This window comes from Drosophila miranda, assembly GCF_003369915.1.
Source record: "Drosophila miranda strain MSH22 chromosome Y unlocalized genomic scaffold, D.miranda_PacBio2.1 Contig_Y2_pilon, whole genome shotgun sequence".
Lineage (NCBI taxonomy): Eukaryota > Metazoa > Arthropoda > Insecta > Diptera > Drosophilidae > Drosophila > Drosophila miranda.
Window position 1 is genome coordinate 22,437,972 of NW_022881614.1, and position 23,639 is coordinate 22,461,610.

The 23,639-nt window shown below is 44.5% G+C and overlaps 6 protein-coding genes across 6 annotated transcripts in view; all 6 read left to right on the forward strand.

The window, feature by feature from the left end:
• The first annotated feature begins 2,376 nt into the window (after nucleotides 1-2,376).
• LOC108159818 (anaphase-promoting complex subunit 13) lies at nucleotides 2,377-3,156 on the forward strand. Its single transcript, XM_017293389.2, has 3 exons — nucleotides 2,377-2,480; nucleotides 2,834-2,980; nucleotides 3,049-3,156. Exons 1-3 carry the CDS (start codon nucleotides 2,469-2,471, stop codon nucleotides 3,130-3,132), a joined length of 243 nt encoding a protein of 80 aa, XP_017148878.2. The 5' UTR covers nucleotides 2,377-2,468; the 3' UTR covers nucleotides 3,133-3,156.
• Nucleotides 3,157-3,639: 483 nt separating this feature from the next.
• LOC117192279 (putative 1-phosphatidylinositol 3-phosphate 5-kinase) lies at nucleotides 3,640-5,221 on the forward strand. The gene is made up of 2 exons (XM_033396935.1): nucleotides 3,640-3,726; nucleotides 3,797-5,221. Exon 2 carries the CDS (start codon nucleotides 3,839-3,841, stop codon nucleotides 5,117-5,119), a length of 1,281 nt encoding a protein of 426 aa, XP_033252826.1. The 5' UTR covers nucleotides 3,640-3,726; nucleotides 3,797-3,838; the 3' UTR covers nucleotides 5,120-5,221.
• Nucleotides 5,222-5,512: 291 nt separating this feature from the next.
• Nucleotides 5,513-6,380, forward strand: LOC117192280 (putative 1-phosphatidylinositol 3-phosphate 5-kinase). Its single transcript, XM_033396936.1, has 2 exons — nucleotides 5,513-6,077; nucleotides 6,138-6,380. Exons 1-2 carry the CDS (start codon nucleotides 5,519-5,521, stop codon nucleotides 6,353-6,355), a joined length of 777 nt encoding a protein of 258 aa, XP_033252827.1. The 5' UTR covers nucleotides 5,513-5,518; the 3' UTR covers nucleotides 6,356-6,380.
• An 11,188-nt stretch (nucleotides 6,381-17,568) lies between these two features.
• Nucleotides 17,569-20,040, forward strand: LOC117192277 (putative 1-phosphatidylinositol 3-phosphate 5-kinase). Its single transcript, XM_033396932.1, has 4 exons — nucleotides 17,569-19,429; nucleotides 19,491-19,653; nucleotides 19,726-19,883; nucleotides 19,948-20,040. The coding sequence occupies exons 1-4, from the start codon at nucleotides 17,584-17,586 to the stop codon at nucleotides 19,968-19,970; spliced, it is 2,190 nt and encodes a 729-aa protein (XP_033252823.1). The 5' UTR covers nucleotides 17,569-17,583; the 3' UTR covers nucleotides 19,971-20,040.
• Nucleotides 20,027-20,430, forward strand: LOC117192281 (putative 1-phosphatidylinositol 3-phosphate 5-kinase). Its single transcript, XM_033396937.1, has 2 exons — nucleotides 20,027-20,109; nucleotides 20,172-20,430. The coding sequence occupies exons 1-2, from the start codon at nucleotides 20,046-20,048 to the stop codon at nucleotides 20,357-20,359; spliced, it is 252 nt and encodes an 83-aa protein (XP_033252828.1). The 5' UTR covers nucleotides 20,027-20,045; the 3' UTR covers nucleotides 20,360-20,430.
• A 1,048-nt stretch (nucleotides 20,431-21,478) lies between these two features.
• Nucleotides 21,479-23,639, forward strand: part of LOC117192282 — a 30,635-nt gene continuing 28,474 nt past the window's right edge. The window contains exon 1 of the mRNA XM_033396938.1: nucleotides 21,479-21,793. Within this exon, the coding sequence (XP_033252829.1) occupies nucleotides 21,759-21,793 (35 nt within the window). The 5' untranslated portion in view covers nucleotides 21,479-21,758. The remainder of the gene's footprint in view (nucleotides 21,794-23,639) is intronic.

Below are 23,639 nucleotides of genomic sequence, written 5' to 3' on the forward strand. Positions count from 1 at the left end.
GCACCGTATAGTCGCAGCACGCTCAATTCTTAGGAAAATAAATCGTTAAAATTATCGCGTGATAGTGTTGCTAAATGGAGACGATCTGTACGCGCAAGAACCACCACCCCAAAGCCGACGAGCTAGAGCCGGAACATTTAAAGCGTGCCCCGCCTTTGCAGATCGCCCCTCCTGTCCGTCTAGCGTAGACGAGCGTTACACGTTACATGTATAAGGCCCCAAACTTTTAATAGACAAGGTTTTGATATTACGAAACAATTGGTCATCATCCGTGAGCATTTGGACTGTGCATATTAATCTCAGAATTATAAACGGACATGACACATACGGAAATGGAAGAAATTCTGAAAGACGAGTATTAAAGAATTACAGGAAAACGCTTGTGGCGGCCTCCTCTGATATATTTACATACTTCCAGTTGGAATGCGGGGCTTAAACATACGTATCTATACATGTTATGTACATCTATCTGGTTGTTTCGGTTGATTTGTCATTTCAATGGGTTTTGCTGTGGCCATATCGTTGTCAATGGGCTGTCTTTATACGTGCATGCGCTGCCGACTTTATGGCTATCAAAACGTGAGTCGTGTGCATATGAATAATAATATTCAAATGATGGCTTTCCAAAGACTTCCAGACATCCACTGAATGACACACGAAGGAAGAGGGGTACATATGTACGTAGGATCCCAATAAATAAGAGACTATACCAGAGACTTCTCAGGCTTAGAACAGTCCAGTGATGGGTATCGTCAGTGAGTAACATTCCCTGCTTTTCTATATACATACCTTTGAATGCGATTATATACATATCTGTAAGTATAAACGAAGTGTATGTACGAGTAATATACATAAGTGTAAGTCCAGAAATGTATTTGTGGTGTATATGTATATAAAAGACCGACACGTGACTGTTTTGTATAATCGGGCATAAATATCTGAAATGTAAGTCTATAGAAGGCTCACAGAAAACTTGAGAACCTGAACATGAACAGAACAAAACAAACGTCTGCCAGCCAGTTCGAAGTAATCGTCGTTTCGACGATTCGACCCGCGATGGCGGCGGCAAGCGACGAAATTCCAAAACGGCAGTGACTCTGGGGGACGGGGACTCTATTCGATTCAATCCAAGTCGGACGTGGATTTGGACGGGAACGTGGACACGGCTTTTGTTGGCAACTAAGTTTTATTTCATTTCATATTTTTCTTAAAAGGGAATTCATTAATATTCCGGGCAGGCGGCTGTGCGCTAAAAACGCTTAAGCGGCGTCTCGGCTACGGCTACCTGTCGTTAGCACATGTACAGGTAAAATGTGCGTGTGTGCGTGCCCGTGCACCAACACAAGTGTCTGCACCCCCACTTTGCCGGAGCGTGAGTGCACTGGCAACGGGTCTCGGTCTCGTCCCAGTCCCCGTTTTAGACACCGTCCGGCGCGAGGTGTGGTGCTGAGCCAGTCGCACGGCATCGAAATCAGTTGCCAATTAGTCTTCAGCGCCGACGGATTACAATTCTGGTTCGCCTTCGGCTTCGAGCCCACCAAGAGCACACACAGCTCAGAAGACCTGCTGCTAAGTGCTTTTCAAAATAACAAGCGTTTCATTGATAAATGCTGATGTCTTGTGGCCGGGTGTTCGAGCCAAATGACATGACATACACATATCGTCTTGGCCGAACCGAATCACTTGTGCCCTGTGAGAATGTTTATGTGAATCGTCGTCGCGCGTCTCGGATCGTACCGCATCTGTTGGTAAATTGGCAAGATGTCGGCATAGCTGAAGTTGAAAAGCGATCTTTGAGAACGCTATGCTGCATCTAGTCAGTTATTCAATGGAACAGTCAACAGATCGAGATTGCGGATGTTGGATAATTCTTTTATTACAGATTTGTATGTATATTGGCTGATTACAATGGATAATAAACCTTTTTTTCAGTTAATTTATTAAACGGAAACTGGCAGAATAGAGCCCTGCCTATGAGAAGGGCTGCTTATCCATCAGACTTTTTGCCGGAACGATCAGAGCAGGATAAATAACAGCACCGGGTTCTGTTGGATACTAAAATTGCTGGAGATATTTATGCTTAATGTGATGCCAAATATAATAATAGTAATATAATAAATATTAAACTTACTTTCTAATTTGCTCTTTCATTTATTCTTTGGTTTGTTTGTTTTAAAAAAATCAATGCAAATAAAATTCCAAAGACTTGGCGGTAAATCGATACCCAGTCGATAAGTCCGATACGTTACAGTATGATGCAGTCGATATTATCGCTATCCAATATTTAATATTCAACAGGAACGCGCCACATTTTGGACACGACTTTTTTCTGTACTGCTGCCATGTTAATTTGGAGACCCTGGTAAACAGCTGTTTGCACATGATAAACCAAACACAAATAATTTGTTGGAAAAACTTCTGAAGAGGTTAAATAAACAGATAAGTGACATTGAATTCTTTCATAAGTAATGGATAGCCAGGTAAGTGGGTATTTCAGCCTGTGGCGAAGTATTGCCCGCTTGTTGATTGTTTCTGGGCATTGCATTGTTTAAAAGAGAGAATTACTAGTACTATAGTGCCGGAGAGTGTGTCGAAATTATCGCTTCGCACTAATTAGTCGCAACGGTCGGTTATCAGAAACCCCATTGTGATAAATCTAAATACGCGAACGATACGTGTGTCTCAAACGGAATATAACGTTGCGATAATTAGGTATAGGAACTAAATGACGTAATTTACGTGGAAATACTACCAGAGGGCATGGGAGGATGTTTTTTTTCCTAATCCCAATTGAGCGGGCGTTTCAGTTAAGACACTTTATGGGCATTTGCAGGCACCGATCGATGATCTGCTTTTGGACATTGTAGACAATGCCTGGCGTATGGAAGTTCTGCCTTTCGATCAGATACTAGTGCCACTCGAAAAGCTCCCCGATCCGGAGGCCGATGGTGGTGATTCACATTTGACTCTAAGCGAGCAGGTGAGCAACGACGATAATTTTGTTTTAGGGTTTGCCAAAAACTACGACCTGTCCGATATATATTCCAGGAACAAAAGTGGACTGATTTGGCGCTGGGTTCGCTGGCACCCGATGCAGCACTGATCGATCAATTTAATATTACATCCATCTAACCAAGGACGAACAGTCCGCGGGCGATCATCAACTCGCCCACCTTTCTAGCCCCCCCAAGTTTTATACTCAACACAAACACCCCACCAGCATGAATAACAACAATAACAACAACAGCACAAGCAACAACACTAGCACAAGCACTAGCATCCACCACCAGCACCTGCATTCGCCCATCAAACTCACGGAATTCGCGCGAAACTTTGAAGACAAGCCAGAATCGCTCTTCGGCCGTGTGGGGAACAAGATCCAGAATGTCTATAACCAGAGCTATAACACCGTCAACGACATATCCAGTGGCAGCAGCCCGAGCACCAGCAGCAGCACTGGCGCTCAGACCGTTCAGGTGGGCAAATCCCAGTTCTACAGCGAGAACAAGACGCCCACCATTGAAGTTGCGGATGTGGAGGACAGCTTGTCGTCCAGCCTCAGTTCGAGGCGACCACAGCCGCCGACAACGCTGAGTTTGCGGGCAGACAGCGAGTCGCGCAGCACTGGCAATTCGAGTACCACAGCCGAAGAGTGTGTGTACCACGCGCAACGTTTCCAACGTGCTGAAGCACATCAGCAACATTGTGGCAACAAAAAACAATAACGTGAGTGAGACTGCACGACTGCATTTTTTCGAGAGCTGCTGCAATAATAATTATTACTCATTTGTTGCAGGATCTGCGCAATTACAAAGACACGGAGCTGCAGAGGTTCTGGATGCCCGATTCCAAGGCCAAAGAGTGCTACGACTGCGCCCAGAAGTTTTCGACCTTTCGCCGCAAACACCACTGCCGCCTGTGCGGCCAGATATTCTGCTCCAAGTGCTGCAACCAGGTTGTGCCCGGCATGATAGTCCGCTGCGACGGGGACCTCAAGGTGTGCAACTACTGTTCCAAGATAGTGCTCACCTTTCTGAAGTCCTCCAGTTCGGACATTGGCCAGGATCTTCAGGCACTGCAGCAGCATCTCAGCAACAAGTTGGAGGTCCAAGGCAGCAGCGCCCTCAATGCTACCTCGCAGCAGCAGAGAGCACCCCTGTCACGGAAGACCTCGCTGGGCTACCAGGAAGAGCGCTTCAGCTCGCATCCCAACTACACGAAACTCTCCTTCGATGACCGGAAGAACATTCTGCAGCAGTCGAACTCTCTCATCACGCTGCACGAGGAGATGCAGCGAGATCTGCCGGCCCAGAACTGCGGGCAGGTGCTGATTGAGTTCCTCAACAGCAACAACAAGTCGGCCAACGAGGTGCAAGCGGTGGCCATACTGAATGCCATGCTGGCAGCCGGATTCCTTGAGCCGATCGTGCCTGATCCCGACCAGACCGAGTTCGAGCCGACGCTGCACTACAAGTTCGCCAAGAACAGCAGCTCGGACAATTCGCGGACCATCAGTCCCCAGTTCGAGGCGCCCAACGGGGAGCCGCAGCCACCGAAGTCGATGGACGTCTCCTTGAGCTTCCACTCGGTCGATATCGAGCTGGAGAACTATTTGTGCTTCACTGCGGCCACGTCGAAGCTGCTAGAGTCCTACTGCGATCACGAGGAGCAGCTGCTGGCCCAGCTGCTGCGTACCCATCACCTAGACCAGGAATGGGACAAGGTGCTGCAGATGCTCTGCTCAACGGCGGCCAACCACTTCAAGCCCGAGTACTGGACCAACGATCTGATGGACATTCGCAACTATGTGAACTTTAAGAAGGTGACTGGCGGCCGGCGCAAGGACTCGAAAATTGTGCATGGCGTGGCCTTCTCCAAGAATGTGGCGCACAAAGATATGGCCGCGCATGTTCCCTTCCCGCGCATCCTACTGCTCCAGTGCCCCATTGTCTACGAGAGCATCGAGGTTCATCAAGTTCGTCGCCATCGAGACGGTGCTGCTGCAGGAGAAGGAGTACCTGCGAAACGTCTGTGCCCGCATCATAAGCTTCTCCCCCAACGTGGTGCTCGTCCACAAGAACGTCGCTGGCATTGCCCAGGACTTGCTGCGCTCCTATAATGTCATACTTGTGCTGGACGTCAAGCTCTCGGTCATGGAGCGCCTGTCGCGCACCCTCCAGTGCGACATTGTCAGCTCCATCGAGTCGAACATCACCATGCCGAAGCTGGGCTACTGCAACGACTTTTACATCCGCAACTACAACGGCAAGACGCTTATGTTCTTCGAAAAGCTCACCAATCCCCGGGGCTATACCTGTCTGCTGCGCGGTAGCAGCAACGCGGAGCTCACCCTCGTCAAGAGGGTGGCATCGGCCCTGCTTTTTGCCCGCTACAACTGGCGCCTGGAGATGACCTTTCTGTTGAATGAGTTTGCGCAGCCGCTCAGCCCCAAAGCCTCGATATTCGATTCGAAGGAGGCTAGTCCCAATACCGAGACTGAGACAGAGGCGGAGCTCCGATGCGGGTGCCGCAGCCCATTGCGGAGCGCAAGTCGGAAGATAAAGTCACGTCCATTGTCAGTGAAAACGTGGCTGACTTTACAGATCCGCTGCGGTCGACGGAGGCCGATGCTTTGTCCACATCACCCAGCCATGTGCTGCCCGTGGTGGAGGCCCTTGCCGTGGAGACCCGCTACGATAATCGATTCCGTACTGCACTCAGCTCCACTCTGCTCTCAGTTAGCCCCTTTCTGACCTTCCCGCTGCCCTATCTGGAAACGGAGCAGGGACGCAACTGTAGGCTGCGAAAACTCTTTCCCGCTGAACTGTACTTCTCCAAGCAGTGGTCGAAGGCAGGACCCCCGTCGATACAGGAGCGTTCAGAGAGCTGCGGCGACACTGAAGCCGCTGTAAAATCGGAGCTGGGAAACAAGGAAAACGAACAGCAGTTGCAGCTGCTGCCAGCCCACGAGTTTGTGCAGATGAAACTCACGGCGCCCGCCACCAATCGCGACATCCAGACCAAGCTCGCCGAGTTCCGATCCTTTGGCGGTCGCTTCCCCAAGGGCAAGGCTCCAAGTAAGTTCCATCAGGATGTTTCAAGAAAACCAGTCCTAATTCGTAGTCCATTTTCGACAGTGCTGAGGTCCAAAAAGAAGATGCCCGACATCATCCAGAGGCCGCAGAAGGTGAGCGAAGAGCAGCTGTACAGAGACGCACTGGATCCGCAGAACCACCAGAGGCTGCCCGTGCTCTTCTGCAGCTTCCACTACAATCCCAAAGGCGTGTCCTCCTTCTGTAAGCTGCCCATGCTGCTGGACATGAAGTTCTACGGACAGTACGTGTTAAGACCTTAAAAGAAAAGTCTAGACATTTGCGAGTTGAGTTGTAAATTCAAACTGAATTTTATTCTTAAAATCAGAGCCTTATATGTGATTTGACAAAGAGGTAGGAGGTACAATTTGGTAGTCTATAATTATCGTTAGACCTACGCAGAGGATACACTTTACTGAGGGTGTCTTTTTGAGTACATGCTTACATCAGTTTTATTTGTTTTCGTATTGTTGTCGTATTAATGGGTTACAGATCTCTGTTTACACCAGTGCAGTCATAACTGGTCTACTTTATGTTATTTCTTTAGAGATCGGTGTTGTTACATGAGTTTATGTGTACAATAATCTATTTATATTTAAACATTCTGCAAGGGGCCGAAAGTGGCATTGTATTGACGATAATATGTTCATGTTTGAACATTCTGCAAAGGGCCGAAAGGGGCATTGTTTGTATTTGGATTCTTGTGAACCTTTTTGTGTACATTTTCTTTATAGCTATAATTACAAGTACAGATAATCATTTACAGTCAATTACAGTGGGTAGGGAAGTGCTATCGTTTGCAGTCTTCGTGCTACTTTAATTCTTCTTATGGCATAGATTATTAATATTATCATTATTATGATTCCGATAATCAAGGCCGCATGTCCAGATACATGATGGAACTTAAGTCCTTTTAAGTCATGATGACCTTCTGTTAACAATTTTATTTCGTTTCTTAACTTATCCATTTCTTCTGTATGGTTAATTAATGGTACTGTTAATGGATTCCAAACAATTTTTGGTATTTTGCTTATATTACTTATATAAAAGGATGAAATTGGCTCGTAGCTTTCTGTTTGAATACTGAGGTACTAGTATTTTATCATCGGATTGCACAGTACAACCATGTATTATTGTTAAAATTCCTTGTTGCGGAAGATCTATTAGTTCTTGATTTGAGTTACTACATTGAATTCTAGCATTAGTGTTTACTGGAACTTTGAAGATCCAACTACCCTGTCTTTCTAATTCGACCCAAAATGACCTTGTCTCTGCTATCTTCCTATAAACGCAATTTGAATTACCCTTTGTTTTGAAAGGAGCTATCTCACAAGCATTATCATTGGCATTGCTCCAAGGCCAATTACCTTCGCATACTCTTCTATTCGTTTGCCAATTTTGGCATTTGTTCAAGGTAGCTTCAGTCATCGAATGATAGGAATCAATTTCGAAATTATATACTAAATACCTTGAGCTCAAATCTACCTTGACTAATTCTTGTTCATGCTCAACTGGCATTGGAATTATCCTAAACAAATGGGATGCGTGTCTACCGAACAGGGGAATCTTCACGTTCAGAATTAATTTGTTATCAACAAAAATTCCTTTCGCTGTTAATAGGCTGTAAATTTCCTTCAATTCTGTTCCTGTTCTTTTTCCTGGAAGCACCAATGTTTCTAATAAGTTATCTTTTATTTTTGCTATTTCTCCCTTTAATTGTATAGGTTTTAAAATGTTTGGATTTAGTCTACCATGATTAATATCTATCAGTAGATTAATAAATGCTGATTGAATTTTATCGCACTCTTCAATCAAGGAGCTTAGTTGCTTTGCTACCATAAAGAAATTTATGGATTCTTTGTACACATATAAACTTTCCTTTAATGCTTCCGTTATGTTTTCTACTCTACTGCTCATACTTCTAAAGTTCAAATTTATTTCCTCGGTAGTTCTTTTGAGAATATTTACCGTTGATTCTCCCACCGATGTTTGTTTTTTAATTAAATCATCTAGGTTATGTTGGTTTTCTAATAAATTTTTCATATTTCCTTCCAACGTTTCCCTATCTTCGGCGTCCATTATCCCAAATAATATATGATAAAGTGAGCCCATAAACTCAAATGGTGCTCGCTTCTTTCTTTTATTATCCTGAGTCATGAAAAGTTTATTATTTTCCTCCAGGTCTGCAATTTGTCTTTCCGTATTATCTAAGACATTATTGCATTGATCTTCAAAAGTATAAAGTTTACCACACACAACTCTCATTTTCCCAATCAATTCTTTCCCCTTTTTATACCCGATACTCAAAATGAGTATTGGGGTATATTAGATTTGTGGTAAAAGTGGATGTGTGTAACGTCCAGAAGGAATCGTTTCCGACCCCATAAAGTATATATATTCTTGATCAGCATCAATAGCCGAGTCGATTGAGCCCTGTCTGTCTGTCCGTCTGTCCGTCCGTCCGTCCGTCTGTCCGTCTGTCCGTCCCCTTCAGCGCCTAGTGCTCAAAGACTATAAGAGCTAGAGCAACGAGGTTTTGGATCCAGACTTCTGTGATATGTCACTGCTACAAAAATATTTCAAAACTTCGCCCCGCCCACTTACGCCCCCACAAAGGACGAAAATCTGTGGCATCCACATTTTTAAAGATACGATAAAACCAAAAACGCAGAATCGTAGAGGATGAATATATGTTCTAGAATGTAAGATCTCAACCAGATCGTATAATTATAATAGCCAGAAACAAGAAAACAATTTTATTCTTTCTCGCTCTGTCTCTCGCTAACACACAGGCTTCATGGTCGGTTTTGCCAATTGCAAAATATGAGTTCAAGGATCTCAGAACCTATAAGAGCCAGAGCAACCAAATTTGGTATCCACACTCCTGTGATATCGGACCTTGACCGTTTCGTGTCCAAATTTCGCCACACCCCCTTCCGCCCCCGCAAAGGACGTAAATCTGGGGCATCCACAAATCTCAGAGACTATTAAGGCTAGAGTAACCAAATTTGGTATCCGCACTTCTGTTAGATCTCACTATAAAACGTATATCTCAGAATTTCGCACCACCCCCACAAAGGACGAAAATCTGTTGCATCCACAATATTGCACATTCGAGAAAACTAAAAACGCAGAATCATAGATAACGACCATATCTATCAGATTGCTGAATCTGGATCAGATCAGATAATTTTTATAGCCAAAAGCAAGAAATCAATTTGCAGTGGCTACGCAGCGCCCGACGTCACGCTCAGACTGATTTTCTGTCTCTCTCGCACGCACTCTTTGTCGTGTCGTTTAATATTAGCGGCGTCTGCCGGAGGAGAGCCATACTGACTTAGTATCGGGTATAACCGTAGAGTTGCGGTCTCCGCAGCAACTCACAACGTTCCCCCTCGTTTAACATTTGGAAATACGGGTCCATGTTATAATAAACAATTAAATCCCAGGATGAGGCGACTATTTCAACATCCCCCATCGGGTCCAAATATATCGAAGTGGAACTGTTCATATTTTCAATTGACCACTTCGCCGTTCCTCTAGCAGCAATGTTTGCATTTGAAACTTGGCAACATAACACAAGCATTAACAATGCTGCCATCAGTCCTAGCTTGGACATTCGACGTCTACTACTCGTACTTCTGGTCTCTTTTGGAGTCATTCCTGAGTCTTGCTCTTCTGACTCAATTCCAGCTAATGGACAAATTTTAGTTATAGGTCGTTTTATCAAACCGTCTTGATGTTTTATAGTTACTACTCTGACTCTATCGTCCCTACCTTTATGTATTTCTTCTATTTTTCCCAAGGGACATCTAGCTGGGTGACAGGTTTCATCTTTTAATAATACAATCTGTCCTGTTTTAATATTCTGCATTCCTATTTTCCATTTATTTCTTTGTTGCAGTGTGTGCAAATAATCTTCTTTCCATTTAATCCAAAATTCTCTTTTCATTTTCTGAATTAATCTCCATCTATCCAGATTCCCGATTTTTTCCTCTGAAATTGTCTCCACCGGGCCAAATATTGGCCTTCCAATTATAAAATGACCTGGTGTTAATACATCCAGATCGTCAATATCATTTGTAGCTGTATACAAAGGGCGTGAATTTAGTACCGCTTCAATTTGACATAATAGAGTTGCCATTTCCTCATAGGTTAAATTATTGTCCCCAATTACCCTTTTTAAGTGATATTTTACTGATTTTACCCCAGCTTCCCAAATACCTCCGAAGTGAGGTCCTGCCGGGGGAATAAAATGCCACTCGATCTGTTCTCTTTCTAATATTGGAACCACTTTTATGTTGTCTTTGAGGGCTTTTTGGTATTTTGGTGTTTCGGCAGATTTCCCATAATTTGTTCTGCAGTATTCTGTCGATACCTAGCCCAGGTGACACACTCTTTAAGTTTTTTCTTTAAGCAATTTCTTAGCCCGAATATCCAAAACTTTCGCTGGATATAGTTTCGCATCAGATTAATTCCACCGTGCAATGTTTCTTTATGTGCATTCTTGATAATTAAAGTCGTCAAGTGACACTTATCTAAAATCAAGGGATGTTTAACCTCAAATTCCGCGCTGGAGTTTTGCAATCTAACTCCAACTCGTAACAATCCGTCTTTATCTAAGAACGGACTTAAGCTTAATAGTTTATTTTTTTTTCTATTTCCTTTTTATTAATTAGGCTAGCTATTTCGGAACCGAATTGGATAGCTTGTTGTTGTTTTACTATTAATACTTTGGCGCTCTTAATCTCCTTCACTGTCAAAAATGAAGGAAATTCTTTCTCTTTGGTTTTGATTTGAATAAACCTCAATACATATGCAATGACACATTCTAGTTTATGCATACACGAATATTTTTGTAATAATTTACAAAAAATGTTATTTTTTGCTATTACCATTGTTGTGCTCACAACTAATTTTTCTTCAATATTCTCTTTTTGCCAATGTTCCTTAGATTTCGCCAACCATTGAGGCCCTTTCCACCAAATCTTAAAATCTTTTTGCTTATCTGCACTAATGCCCCTTGATGCTACATCTGCTGGATTGTCTTCAGTTCTAACGTGTCCCCATTTAATTTCCTTAATCTTTCTTACTTCGTCAGTTCGACGCCTGATAAACTTGTCTTTATTGTCTCCATTCTTTATCCAGGCTAGAGTAATAGTAGAATCACTCCAGGCATAACACTCTACATTACTTCCAACCGCTACTTTCACCCGTTGAATTAATTTTGCCAGAAGATGTGCTGCACAAAGTTCTAATTTTGGAATAGTTTTCCGATTCTTCTTTGGATTAACTTTGCTTTTGCTGGCTATTATAATTGTAGAACTATCTACCTTGGCATACACTACGGCAGCATAAGCCTTTTCGGATGCATCGGCAAACCCATGAATTTGCATTGTCTTATTGTGCTGAGAATTTAGCCATCTCGGTATCCGAATGCTCTCTAACTCTGTTAAACTATTTTTAAACGAATTCCATTCTCGAGTATCCTGTTATAATAATTCTTCATCCCAATTTTTGTCTGCTAGCCAAAGTTTTTGAATAAACAATTTTCCGACAAGTGTCACTGGAGACAACCAGCCTAAGGGGTCATATATCTTGGCTAAGGTAGATAATACTATTCTTTTGTTATTTTTCTTAATTGGTTCATAGTGGAAACTGAACCTAAACTCGTCTTTAACCGGTTCCCATTGTAGTCCTAATATTTTGACGGATTCATTCTCCTCAATGGTTAATACTTTATTTTCTTGGTCATCTCTAATGCCTTCTATAATTTCTGGGATATTTGTTATCCACTTTCTTAAGTTAAACCCAACCTTATTAAACTCCCGGGTAACTTCCTTTACATGCTTTTTAGCATCCAGTATCGTGTCGGCACCTGTCATCAGGACGTCCATATAAAAATCATTCTTTATGATTTCCCTAATTGCTTGATTTTTGCAATTATCTGCTATTGCAACAAGCACCCTGGTTGCTAAGTAGGGTGCTGAAGCTGTACCGTACGTAACGGTTGTAAGTTTATAATCTTTTAACTTTTCGTTTGCATTATCTCTCCAAATTATATGCAAATATTGTTGATCGTCTTTATCAACATTAATTTGCCGGTACATTTTTTCAATGTCCGCAGATATTACAAATGGCCATTTACGCCATTTCACCATAATATCGAAGATATCTTTTTATACCCGATACTCAAAATGAGTATTGGGGTATATTAGATTTGTGGTAAAAGTGGATGTGTGTAACGTCCAGAAGGAATCGTTTCCGACCCCATAAAGTATATATATTCTTGATCAGCATCAACAGCCGAGTCGATTGAGCCATGTCTGTCTGTCCGTCTGTCCGTCCGTCCGTCCGTCCGTCCGTCCGTCCGTCCGTCCCCTTCAGCGCCTAGTGCTCAAAGACTATAAGAGCTAGAGCAACGATGTTTTGGATCCAGACTTCTGTGATATGTCACTGCTACAAAAATATTTCAAAACTTCGCCCCGCCCACTTCCGCCCTCACAAAGGACGAAAATCTGTGGCATCTACATTTTTAAAGATACGAAAAAACCAAAAACGCAGAATCGTAGAGGATGACTATATGTTCTAGAGTGTAAAATTTCAACTAGATCGTATAATTATTATAGCCAGAATCAAGAAAACAATTTCATTCTTTCTCGCTCTGTCTCTCTCTAACACACAGGTTTCATGGTCGGTTTTGCCAATTGCAAAATATGAGTTCAAGGATCTCAGAACCCATAAGAGCTAGAGCAACCAAATTTGGCATCCACACCCCTGTGATATCGGACCTTGACCGTTTCGTGTCCAAATTTCGCCACACCCCCTTCCGCCCCCGCAAAGGACGAAAATCTGTTGCATCCACAATATTGCAAATTCGAGAAAACTAAAAACGCAGAATCATAGATAACGACCATATCTATCAGATTGCTGAATCTGGACCAGATCAGATAATTTTTATAGCCAAAAGGAACAAATCAATTTGCACTGGCTACGCAGCGCCCGACGTCACGCTCAGACTGATTTTCTGTCTCTCTCGCACGCACTCTTTGTCGTGTCGTTCAATATTAGCGGCGTCTGCCGGAGAGAGCCATACTGACTTAGTATCGGGTATAACTGTAGAGTTGCGGTGTCCGCAGCAACTCACAACGTTCCACCTCGTTGGACCCTTGGTCCAACCCACATGATATCATTTAAACTTTTATTGTTTGTGGTTTTTGCTGAAGCATCGAAAACCACCCTCAGCTTTGTCGTTAGACTGGAATCTCTTATGACTCCTTGATGGGGTAAATAATATTTCCCATCTTCTTTGGACTCTACCATATGTCCTAAGTTTTTATATTCATGCATGAACTTTACATAATTTTCTTTTAATGTTTTATTATTGCTGAGCTTTCTTTCTAAACTATAAAATCGCGCTATAGCTTGGTGTTTTGAATCTCCTAGATCCTTTTCTTTTTTAAATGGTATTTTAACCACATACCTACCATTCTCATCTCTTCTTGTTGTTTCCAAGAAATGCTCCTCGCACACATCTTCTTCTACGTCATTCTTTTCACTTTCCAATTCCCAGAACCGCTCTAAGTCCCCAACTTCAATTGTTGTCGCCACAATAAATTTATCACCTTTTGATTTGGTGCAACCGGATATAATCCATCCGAATTCTGTATTTTGTCCAAGTAGTCCGTCTATTTTTACTACTCCGTCTTTTAAAATATGGGTATACAAATCTATCCCAATTATTACATCTACCCTACTTGGTTTGTTAAAGTTAGGGTCTGCCAACACATAATCTTGCCACTTAGTTTTATCAATATTGAAAGACTTTAATGGTAAAGCTTTCATCAGTTTCGGAAGAATAATTGCTTCAATATTTAGAGGACCTTTATTATAATCACGAGTTTTTACCGATAAAGTAACTTTGTACTTTGAAGTGCAAGAGTCTGCAGATGACGCTCCACTTACCTCAGTGTTCGCTCTTTTTCGTACTAAGTTTAATATTTGCGCAGCTTCTTCTGAAATTATGGTACATTGCGACCCACAATCAATGAGAGCTCTAAGGTTTTGATAGCCACCATTCCTTGCCCTTACTTTTATAAGTGCTGTGGCTAAGAACGCTTGTTCTTTTGTCAAGCAAGTGTTAACATTTTCCTCTTTTCGTAGGGAATATGGAGCATCGTATGATGAGGTTTTTTACAAATCCCACATACAATTTCAGAAAAGCATTTCTTATACATATCATGTATACAGCATTTTGTGCAAAGGCGCTGTTTTTTAATAAACTGGCCTCTATCTATCGGACTCATTCCCTTAAACTTATAGCAGTGAATTATGGTATGTCCTGCCATTTTACATAACGGACAATTTTCTTTTATTTTACCATATTGCACTACTTTTTTCAACGGTTTCCACTCTTTATCCTGCGACGTGTAAAGAGAAGTCTACCGTTGTTCTAAAAATTCCATCACATCTGGCAATGCTTGGATCTCTTTTGTCCTTTTTATATGACTTTCATATAATTGTAAGGTATCTTTGTTGAATTTTTTCAACACAATGTGCGCGAAAATCACATCAACTTCTTCTGTTAAGTGTGACTTTAATTTAATTAAATGTATTGACTCGTTTATAGAATCAGAAAACCATTTAATATGTTTCGCTGAATCGTGATCCAGCATTGGTAAGTCTAGTAAACGATTCAGCTGATCCGAAAAAATTTTTCGCTTATTTTCATACCGCTTGGTCAGCAATTCCCAAGCGGCATTATAATTCTCCAGCGGCCCAGTTAAAAGGTGAGCTACCATACTCCGTGCCTCACCCTTTATCGCGATTTTCAAATAATTGAATTTTAGAGATGTACTCAGACTATCTCTGTTATGAATTAATTCACAAAATATTTGTGAAAAGTCGTCCCACTCTTTTTCTTCGCCCGAGAATGTGGGTACTTCCACTTTCGGAAGATCAGGCAAATCGATATCTTCTTTTTTTACCGTTGCCCCTTTAGTATCCATGCTGTTTTCTTCAGCTATGGCTTGCATCCTAACTTCTAGGTTGCTCAACATGCTTTGAATATCAAAGTCCAACTCGACGATCTGCTCGTTGAAGCTGTCGTTTGTTTCATAGCTATGATTAAACTCCTCAATTTTTGAGCTCAGTTTTTTACTGAGGAACTAAATTTTTTCCTTTCTCATTCTACACTCTCCCATTTTAGCCTGATCAAACCTCTGCATGGTTTGCTCTAAATATGTCCTTAGGTTTTCCACTATTCTGATGATTTCCTCAGATACTTTTTCTATGCTATTGTCCATTTTGGGCTCTATGTCTTCCTTCAAAGTTCCAGTCTCCACTGATTGTAACTTTGTTTTTTCTACCTTCCCTTTCGTTAATGTTTCCTTATTTTTTGACTCTACATACTTTTTATGTATGTCCTCTATATTTTTAATCATTTTTCCGTACTGCTGTCTCTTAAAGTAGTCATGATCGACTACTCCATATGTTAACAGTGCAGAATTATTGCCTGTAACTTTGTTTTTAAGGTCTCCTAACCTTTGGATTACTTCGCTGGTCAAATGACCAGCTTCAATCTTTTTAATATCCCTTGCTATCGCTGCTTGAGCCTCTAATAGCTTAATTATTTGTTCCGACAACATCTTAGTTAAAAAATATTTTTTTTGTTTACTTTTACTTAATTAGGCTCAAAAACAATTTGAAATATGAGACTTAGCTGATGAATTCTGCTTCTGCTGTTGTTGTTACTGCTGCCTCTGAAGTCGCTGCTGCTGATACCGCTGTTGCTGCTGCTGGTGTTGCCTCTGCTTACGTCGCTGCTGCTGATATCGCTGTCGCTGCTGCTGGTGTTGCCTCTGCTTAAGTCGCTGTCGCTGATCTTAATGTCGCTGCAGTTATTGTTGCTGGCACAGTGGGCACACACAAACCCATTTATATATTTCTTTTTCACAGTCACAGTTATTTTCTACTTTTTTATTTTCAATTCTAGCCATTAAGCACTTTCGATGTTTCGGACTATTATTTTTATACCCGATACTCAAAATGAGTATTGGGGTATATTAGATTTGTTGTGAAAATGGATGTGTGTAACGTCCAGAAGGAATCGTTTCCGACCCCATAAAGTATATATATTCTTGATCAGCATCAATAGCCGAGTCGATTGAGCCATGTCTGTCTGTCCGTCCGTCCGTCTGTCCGTCTGTCCGTCCCCTTCATCGCCTAGTGCTCAAAGACTATAAGAGCTAGAGCAACGATGTTTTGGATCCAGACTTCTGTGATATGTCACTGCTACAAAAATATTTCAAAACTTCGGCCCGCCCACTTCCGCCCCCACAAAGGACGAAAATCTGTTTCATCCACAATATTACAGATTCGAGAAAACTAAAAACGCAGAATCATAGATAATGACCATATCTATCAGATTGCTGAATCTGGATCAGATCAGATCATTTTTATAGCCAATAGGAACAAATCAATTTGCAGTGGCTACGCAGCGCCCGACGTCACGCTCAGACTGATTTTCTGTCTCTATCCCACGCACTCTTTGTCGTGTCGTTTAATATTAGCGGCGCCTGCCGGAGGGGAGCCATACTGACTTAGTATCGGGTATAACTGTAGAGTTGCGGTGTCCGCAGCAACTCACAACGTTCCCCCTCGTTTCTCTTTCGATGTTCCGGCCTCGAAAACGCCACCGTCGCGAAAAATTTTTATTTTTCAATTACAATAGATATACATATTTCGTTATCTATTAAAATTCAGCCTGTCCAGCTCGTATTTTCCAAATTATTAATTGAAACTTCCGTTTCATTTATTTTTATTTATTTTTTTTGTTTTATTCTCCGATCTATTATATACCCAGTTATCTATTAAAAATACAGACTGTTTAGCTCGTATTTTCCAAATTATTAATTGAAACTCTCGTTTCATTAATTTATTTTATACTCTGTTCCTTCCTATAGGAGGGAAATCAGTGAACTAGACACTTGTTCAGTCTCAAGGAAGCTGGTTTAACTCCGTGCTCTTACCACAGGGGGGAAACAACGGAGAGTCTCGAAGGACCAAAATGTTAAGACCTTAAAAGAAAAGTCTAGACATTTGCGAGTTGAGTTGTAAATTCAAACTGAATTTTATTCTTAAAATCAGAGCTTTATATGTGATTTGACAATGAGGTAGGAGGTACAATTTGGTAGTCTATAATTATCGTTAGACCTACGCAGAGGATACACTTTACTGAGGGTGTCTTTTTGAGTACATGCTTACATTAGTTTTATTTTAGGACCGCATTTGTTAAGTGTTTTCTCCACTTGTGTTTTGTTGTCGTATTAATGGGTTACAGATCTCTGTTTACACCAGTGCAGTCATAACTTGTCTACTTTATGTTATTTCTTTAGAGATCGGTGTTGTTACATGAGTTTATGTGTACAATAATCTATTTATATTTCAACATTCTGCAAGGGGCCGAAAGTGGCATTGTATTGACGATAATATGTTCATGTTTGAACAGTACGACATTATGCTGGAGCAGTTCCTGCAGCGCTATTGCTGCCTGTTCAACTCGATGTGCCCCTCCTGCAACCTGCCCATGCTTGGCCATGTGCGACGATATGTCCACTCGCTGGGCTGTGTCCATGTCTACCTCACCGAGGACCTGACGCGCTCCGACCCCAAAAGCATCTACTTCACCTCGTGGTGCAGCATCTGCAACGCCACCACGCCCACCGTTCCGCTCTCGGACTCGGCCAAGTGCCTCTCCCTGGCCAAATACCTGGAAATGCGCTTCCATGGGCACGCCTACAAGCGTCGGCCGCCGACAGATGGCGACCAGAGCAATCACTGCGAGCACTCGCTCCACCGCGACTATGTGCACCACTTCAGCTTCCGGGGAGTAGGCGCCAAGTTCCAGTACACCCCTATCGAGGTTTGGGAGACGGATCTGCCGCCGCTGACCCTGCAGCTGGACCTGCCGAAGCCCTTTCTTGGCAGCCAGGTACAGGAAGAGATCAAGAACTTCTCAGTGCGCGGCCATGAGGTGTACACGCGGATCCACGAGCGGATCGCTGACCTGGCCAGCGAGGACGAGAACACTCCGCTTGTGCAAAATCTGACGACAATGCTGACCCACGACCAGTTTATTTTCAAGCAGAAGATTGAAATTGTGCACACGCTGCTGACGGAGCGTCGGGCCAACGCGTACGACATCAACGATGCCCTAGCCATGGCTCGGCGCTCCCTGGCCGAGAGCATTGAGCTGTGGGGCCCACGGCTGCTGGAGGTCGAGCTGGAGGCCCAGAAACTGTCTGCCAAGCAGGCGGTCGTCCATCACGTCGATGCGGGAACAGAAGAGCTGCGCCCGGAGCAGGCCCCAACCAGTGCAGGCGATGACGGAAGCAGCAACAGCAGTAACGTCGCCCCTGTGGAGTGTCCTTCGGAGGACACAGAGCCGCCTGCTGGCAGCCAACCCGTGCCCGACAAGAAGTTCTCCATCGATCAGCTGCTGGCCTCCTCGGCGAGCGTGCACTCGGACAAAAAGTCCATAAGAAGCATCCTCACACAGCTGCTGCCCTCGACCAATCAGGCCAATCCCCTGCAGTCGCCGTTTCTGTCCCAGGATCACCTCACCCTCCCCATGGGCTCTATTCCCATCCACGTGCGTGAGACCGATCTCAGCTCTGTGATCGCCTACAGCCTGACCTCGGCCGACTACCAGCGAGCCCTGGACGAAGCTTTTAGTAGCGTCGGTGGCGAGGCCCCAGCTGCAGGCCACTCTAGTCCGCAGCTCAAGCGGAAGGTGCCGCTACCAGAAGGCCTGAGTGATGCTGAAGAAAGCAGCCCCAATCTGTCGCGCACCTCTAGCAAAACCAGTGCGACCCCAGGAGGAGCGGTTCCCGCCGCCGCCACCTCCAGCGAATCCGAGGAGAAGATAAAGGAGCGGAACAATACGCAGCCACAGTCACCGAGTCCACACGTCTCGCTGGCATTCAACGACAACGGGTGCCAGTTCCAGTGCAAGATCTATTTTGCGCGCGAGTTCGGGGGCATGCGAGCCAAGAGCCTGCAGCCGCCGAAGCTGGACAGATCGCTGTACCGCAAGCTGGAGAAGAGCAAGATGCGCGAGGAGCTGAGAATCTCACAAAGTCGAACGGGCTCCGAAATGGAGCTGGTGCGCAAACCCAGCGACGTCAGTGGTGGACCGCCTCTGCCTCGAACCTCGGAAGAGCATGCGACGGACATGGAGGAGGAGTCGCGCATCGCCCTGGCCCGCAGCCTGTGCAACAGTGTCCAGTGGGAGGCACGCGGCGGCAAGTCCGGATCGCGTTTCTGCAAGACGCTGGGTAAGGTTTTTCTATGCCGCACCAAAAAAGGCATTTGCCCATTATATTTGGATTTCTGCAGATGATCGTTTCGTGCTCAAGGAGATGAACTCGAAGGACATTACCATCTTCGAGCCCTTTGCCCCAAAGTACTTTGAGTACATTGATAAGTGCCAGCAGCTGCAGCTGCCCACGCTGCTGGCCAAGATCTTTGGCGTTTTCAAATTCAGCGTAAAGAAGAAGTAGTAAGTTCCACAGACTTGCATCTCCAAATGGCCTTTGACTAATGCGCAATTCTTTATCCTATCTTTTGTCAGCTCCTTTGTGGAACGTTCTGTGATGGTCATGGAAAATCTGTTCTATGGCTGTGAAATTTCCAACAAATTCGACCTTAAGGGCTCTGAGCGGAATCGACTGGTGGACCCAACCAATCAACAAGGCGAGATTGTGCTGCTGGATGAGAATCTGGTCCAGAGTGAGTACCCTCCCATGGCAGCCTCTTAACACATGATCTGATCATCATCTGATTCCCTTCTTAGTGTCCTGGTCGAAGCCTCTCTAAGTGCTGTCCCACAGCAAAACCGTGCTAAGAAATGCCATTCAGCGGGACTCCTCGTTCCTAGAAAGAAATGGCGTCATGGACTACTCCCTGCTAGTGGGCTTGGAGAAGAAGAACAGCCTCTTGGTTCTGGGCATCATAGGTGAGCATTCAAAGGCAATTGACATCGTCTACATGGGATGCTTACATTTAATTCGTTTGCAAACTACATACGAACCTTCACATTGGACAAACGAGTAGAGTCGATCATCAAGCAGTCCGGTCTGCTCGGCGGCAAGGGCAAAGATCCCACGGTGGTATCGCCAGAGCGCTATAAGCAGCGCTTCATTGATGCCATGGATCGGTACTTCCTCACTGTGCCCGATCGCTGGGAGCGTCTCTCCAAGGTCTGACTTCACACCCCTCACACACAGTTATTATAGATGTAGACGCAAAATAAAGTAGACGCCACACAGCTCCACAATCCACAGTCAATCTTCATTGCCACTCAGGGGCGAAAGCGTTTCCGACTCAGCAATTGAATTGATTTGGCCTTGACCTGCATCCGCCGCGGGTGGGCGCTATGGCCGGAAGCCATAGCTACTCATGATAATTGAAAGCCATGTACGATATACGTGGGTGTAGGGGAACTGGCGACCAAGTTGCGTGCCTGGCCCAAAAGGAAAGGAAATTATTATCATGATGGAAACCACGTCGCGAATGAAATCGTTGACGCGAGTAAATCAGGCAAATGTGTGCCTCTTTAGGGCATAAACACGGTTTCATTATCGAGGCGTCACAGCTGCTCTGACATGGCCCAAAACTGGGTTAAGAGAATCCCCTCGCGTCTGACAGGTAGCGCTAGGAATTGAAAACAAAATCAAAACTCAAATTCATATTCAAGTCAACTGCAGCTGGCGACTGGGAGAGGGAGTGCCATGGAATTTTAGGGCGGAGACAGCTACAAACTGCTCGATTGCACGTAATAACACTTGGAGTCAAGCCCGTTCAACATGCAGAACGCTGCAGTGGCGTATTCCGACTACGAGATACCCGCTGCTCAGATTGATTTTTTGTTCTGATTGAAATTTTAAAAGCAATTATCATTTTAAATTTCGCTGAAAAAGCAAACGCAATTGGAATACCCGTGCCATTTGGCACATTTGTCAATTATCAGTGGATAATTACCATCTACAAATTATGGGTACCATGGGGTCAAAGGCTATGGTATCGGATATACTTCCTTCTGCTTTTCATTACTATTATTCTCTGAGAGGCTATAAAGGCTATATATAAGCCTAAAATGAAATTCTTTATTTTATTTGCTTTTATTATTTCGCACTAGTCGCGACCCAATCCCAACCCATCCCGTACCCCAATCCTATTCATTCCGCGTGCCAGTCGAAAAACAAAAGTGACACCTTAAGTCAGTCGCCGTGGTACAAGCGTTTGGCTTGGGCCCCCCCATCTTCAGGCAGGAGCCCCTTTTGAAGTAGGCGTGCGAAAAACGGTCTAACTCTTGGTGGCGCACATTTCCACATTTAAGTTGGGATTTACGATCTGAGCGGTCAAGTTGTGGTTCGACGAGCTGCGCTTGAATGGCGGCGTTTGCGGTTCAGCTCGGTTCAGCTCGGTTCGGCATGGTTAGGGGCAGCAGCTGTGGCTGTGGTCTGCCACTGGTCGCGTCCGTGGTGTGCAGACCCCGCAGTGTGCTTAAAACTGTTTCATTAAAGTGCAAACTCAATTAATGTGTTCAATTAAAGAGCAGTCTGTAGAAACCATTCCCCCAAAATCCCGCAAAACGAAGCAACCATGGCATTAGCTTATGACTGGAAAAGCAACGACGGGTAAGGAGATGCCGGGAAGACCGGATAGAGCTCCCTGCTGCGCTTCTGCTTAGGAATACCGGGCACAGTCAGAATCGTGGTTCATGGGATATCATTAAAGGATATGTCGTGGTCCGGTTGCCTGGAGTCAACTCGACCTTGGCGTTCATGTCTTGTTGATGGTTAGCATAATGGTGCATTCTTGTTTATTGCATTACGTATACGCCCGGTGGCGTGACTGGCGTTTGTAACAGCAATTAAAACGTCATAAATCTGCAACTGTAATTATGTGTGTGGTGTGTGTCGGACCGAACCGAACCCTACCGTCCTGGGTAAACCGTGGAATGGGGCACAAGGTTAGCCAACACTGATTAGCATATTTAAATGGGTTGCCGCCACTGCTGGCGCGATTAAAAATAGCCAAAGGTCATTTAGCATTGTCAAGATTAGTCGGCAACCTCAAGCACGACTGGCGCCCCTTTCCTTTAAGTAGTCATCGTCTTTTGGCCCAGCGTCGGGCGGAATTGGGTCAGACCCAGCTCGACATGATTTGCTCGCCTCCCCAGCCCTTTAATGCTTCTGTCTGTTTCCGTTTCTGTTTCGGCCGAGAGTCAGTCAGGCAGGCATGCAGGCAAATTCACAGGCAGCTCCCTCGCCATTCAGAGTTCCAGACATGCAACACAATTTGAGGTAAAGAATATGAAACATTTTGGCAGCCATCAATTACCGCCATTAGCCTGGCATATTTTCACACGCTCGAGCAGCGACCAGACTCTTTTAGATTCCCAGAATATATGTATTAAGAACTTCAAAGGCAACAGGTGCTTTGCGGTCACATATACCCCAGGCCCAAGCCGGTGGCCCGGCCATATATTGCGCGAGTTCACCATTCACCGGATTGGAAATATCGTGTGTATGTGTGTTTGTTTGGGGGCGTTGTCAGGGATAACACCATACCATACCCAGTCGTCGTTCTATTGATTGACATCGATTGGGATGTGGCTTGGGTGTGGACTCTTGGCACGGGTGCGACTGCTCCAGTCAAATCAAATAGACAATTTTCCAATTTGCAGCAATTTCTCATGCATATTCCGTATTCGTTCAGTTTTGTTTTCATACAAGTGTGTTTTTGTATGCCTAGCAACATTGGCATGGCACGCCATGGTATGCGTATGGGTGGTGATGGCAAAATGGAAATGGCTTCACTGGGTAGACTCTTAGCTGTGACTCCGACATTGCAATTATTGTTCCTCCGCGTGGAGAGGGAAGGCATTAGGTGCCCCCATTATTAAGGGTACCTATTCCAGGCTGAGGTAAGCTCAGTCCCGTCCAGGGGTCAATCCACAAGAAATTTGTAGAAATGTGATGGAACCTTAAGGGCGGCGTCAGGGGGCGGCCCGTCGTAGAGAGGTGGATCGGGGCTAGAATGGGCGTCGGTCGTCGTGTATACGAAACGACTGTGTGGACTCGGGGTGGGGTGACGTCGGTGCCTCGGCTAATTGGGGTGAACTTACGCAGTCGGGTGTTTTTACTTTGGTAATTCGACACTTTATTGTAATTCTTAGCAGTTTAAATGAACTTATTTTAATTGGGCGCCGATGTCTTCTGGTGAGTTCCGGGTACCGCGTCTGTACTCCGGGCCGGGTCTCTGCGTAAGTTTTGGTACCACGACCGTACTGTGAGCCGGATCTCTGCGTAAGTTTTGGTACCACGACCGTACTGTGAGCCGGATCTCTGCGTAAGTCCTGGTACCACGACCGTACTGTGAGCCGGATCTCTGCGTAAGTCGCTCTTTTGTTCTCGTCGCCGTCTTTTTATAGGCCCGTATTGCTGGGTCGGCGGGTTTGACAAATGCACTTCCGCGTCG

Coding starts and splice junctions, on each gene's coding strand:
- LOC108159818 (XM_017293389.2), top strand. Junction 2,981..3,048: donor ATTTGACTCTAAGCGAGCAG/GTGAGCAACGAC, acceptor TATATATTCCAG/GAACAAAAGTGGACTGATTT.
- LOC117192279 (XM_033396935.1), top strand. CDS start 3,839: ATGCCCGATTCCAAGGCCAAAGAGTGCTACGACTGCGCCCAGAAGTTT.
- LOC117192281 (XM_033396937.1), top strand. CDS start 20,046: ATGGACTACTCCCTGCTAGTGGGCTTGGAGAAGAAGAACAGCCTCTTG. Junction 20,110..20,171: donor CTTGGTTCTGGGCATCATAG/GTGAGCATTCAA, acceptor ATTCGTTTGCAA/ACTACATACGAACCTTCACA.
- LOC117192277 (XM_033396932.1), top strand. CDS start 17,584: ATGTTCATGTTTGAACAGTACGACATTATGCTGGAGCAGTTCCTGCAG. Junction 19,654..19,725: donor TTCAGCGTAAAGAAGAAGTA/GTAAGTTCCACA, acceptor ATCTTTTGTCAG/CTCCTTTGTGGAACGTTCTG. Junction 19,884..19,947: donor GGATGAGAATCTGGTCCAGA/GTGAGTACCCTC, acceptor TTCCCTTCTTAG/TGTCCTGGTCGAAGCCTCTC.
- LOC117192280 (XM_033396936.1), top strand. CDS start 5,519: ATGCGGGTGCCGCAGCCCATTGCGGAGCGCAAGTCGGAAGATAAAGTC. Junction 6,078..6,137: donor CCCCAAGGGCAAGGCTCCAA/GTAAGTTCCATC, acceptor CATTTTCGACAG/TGCTGAGGTCCAAAAAGAAG.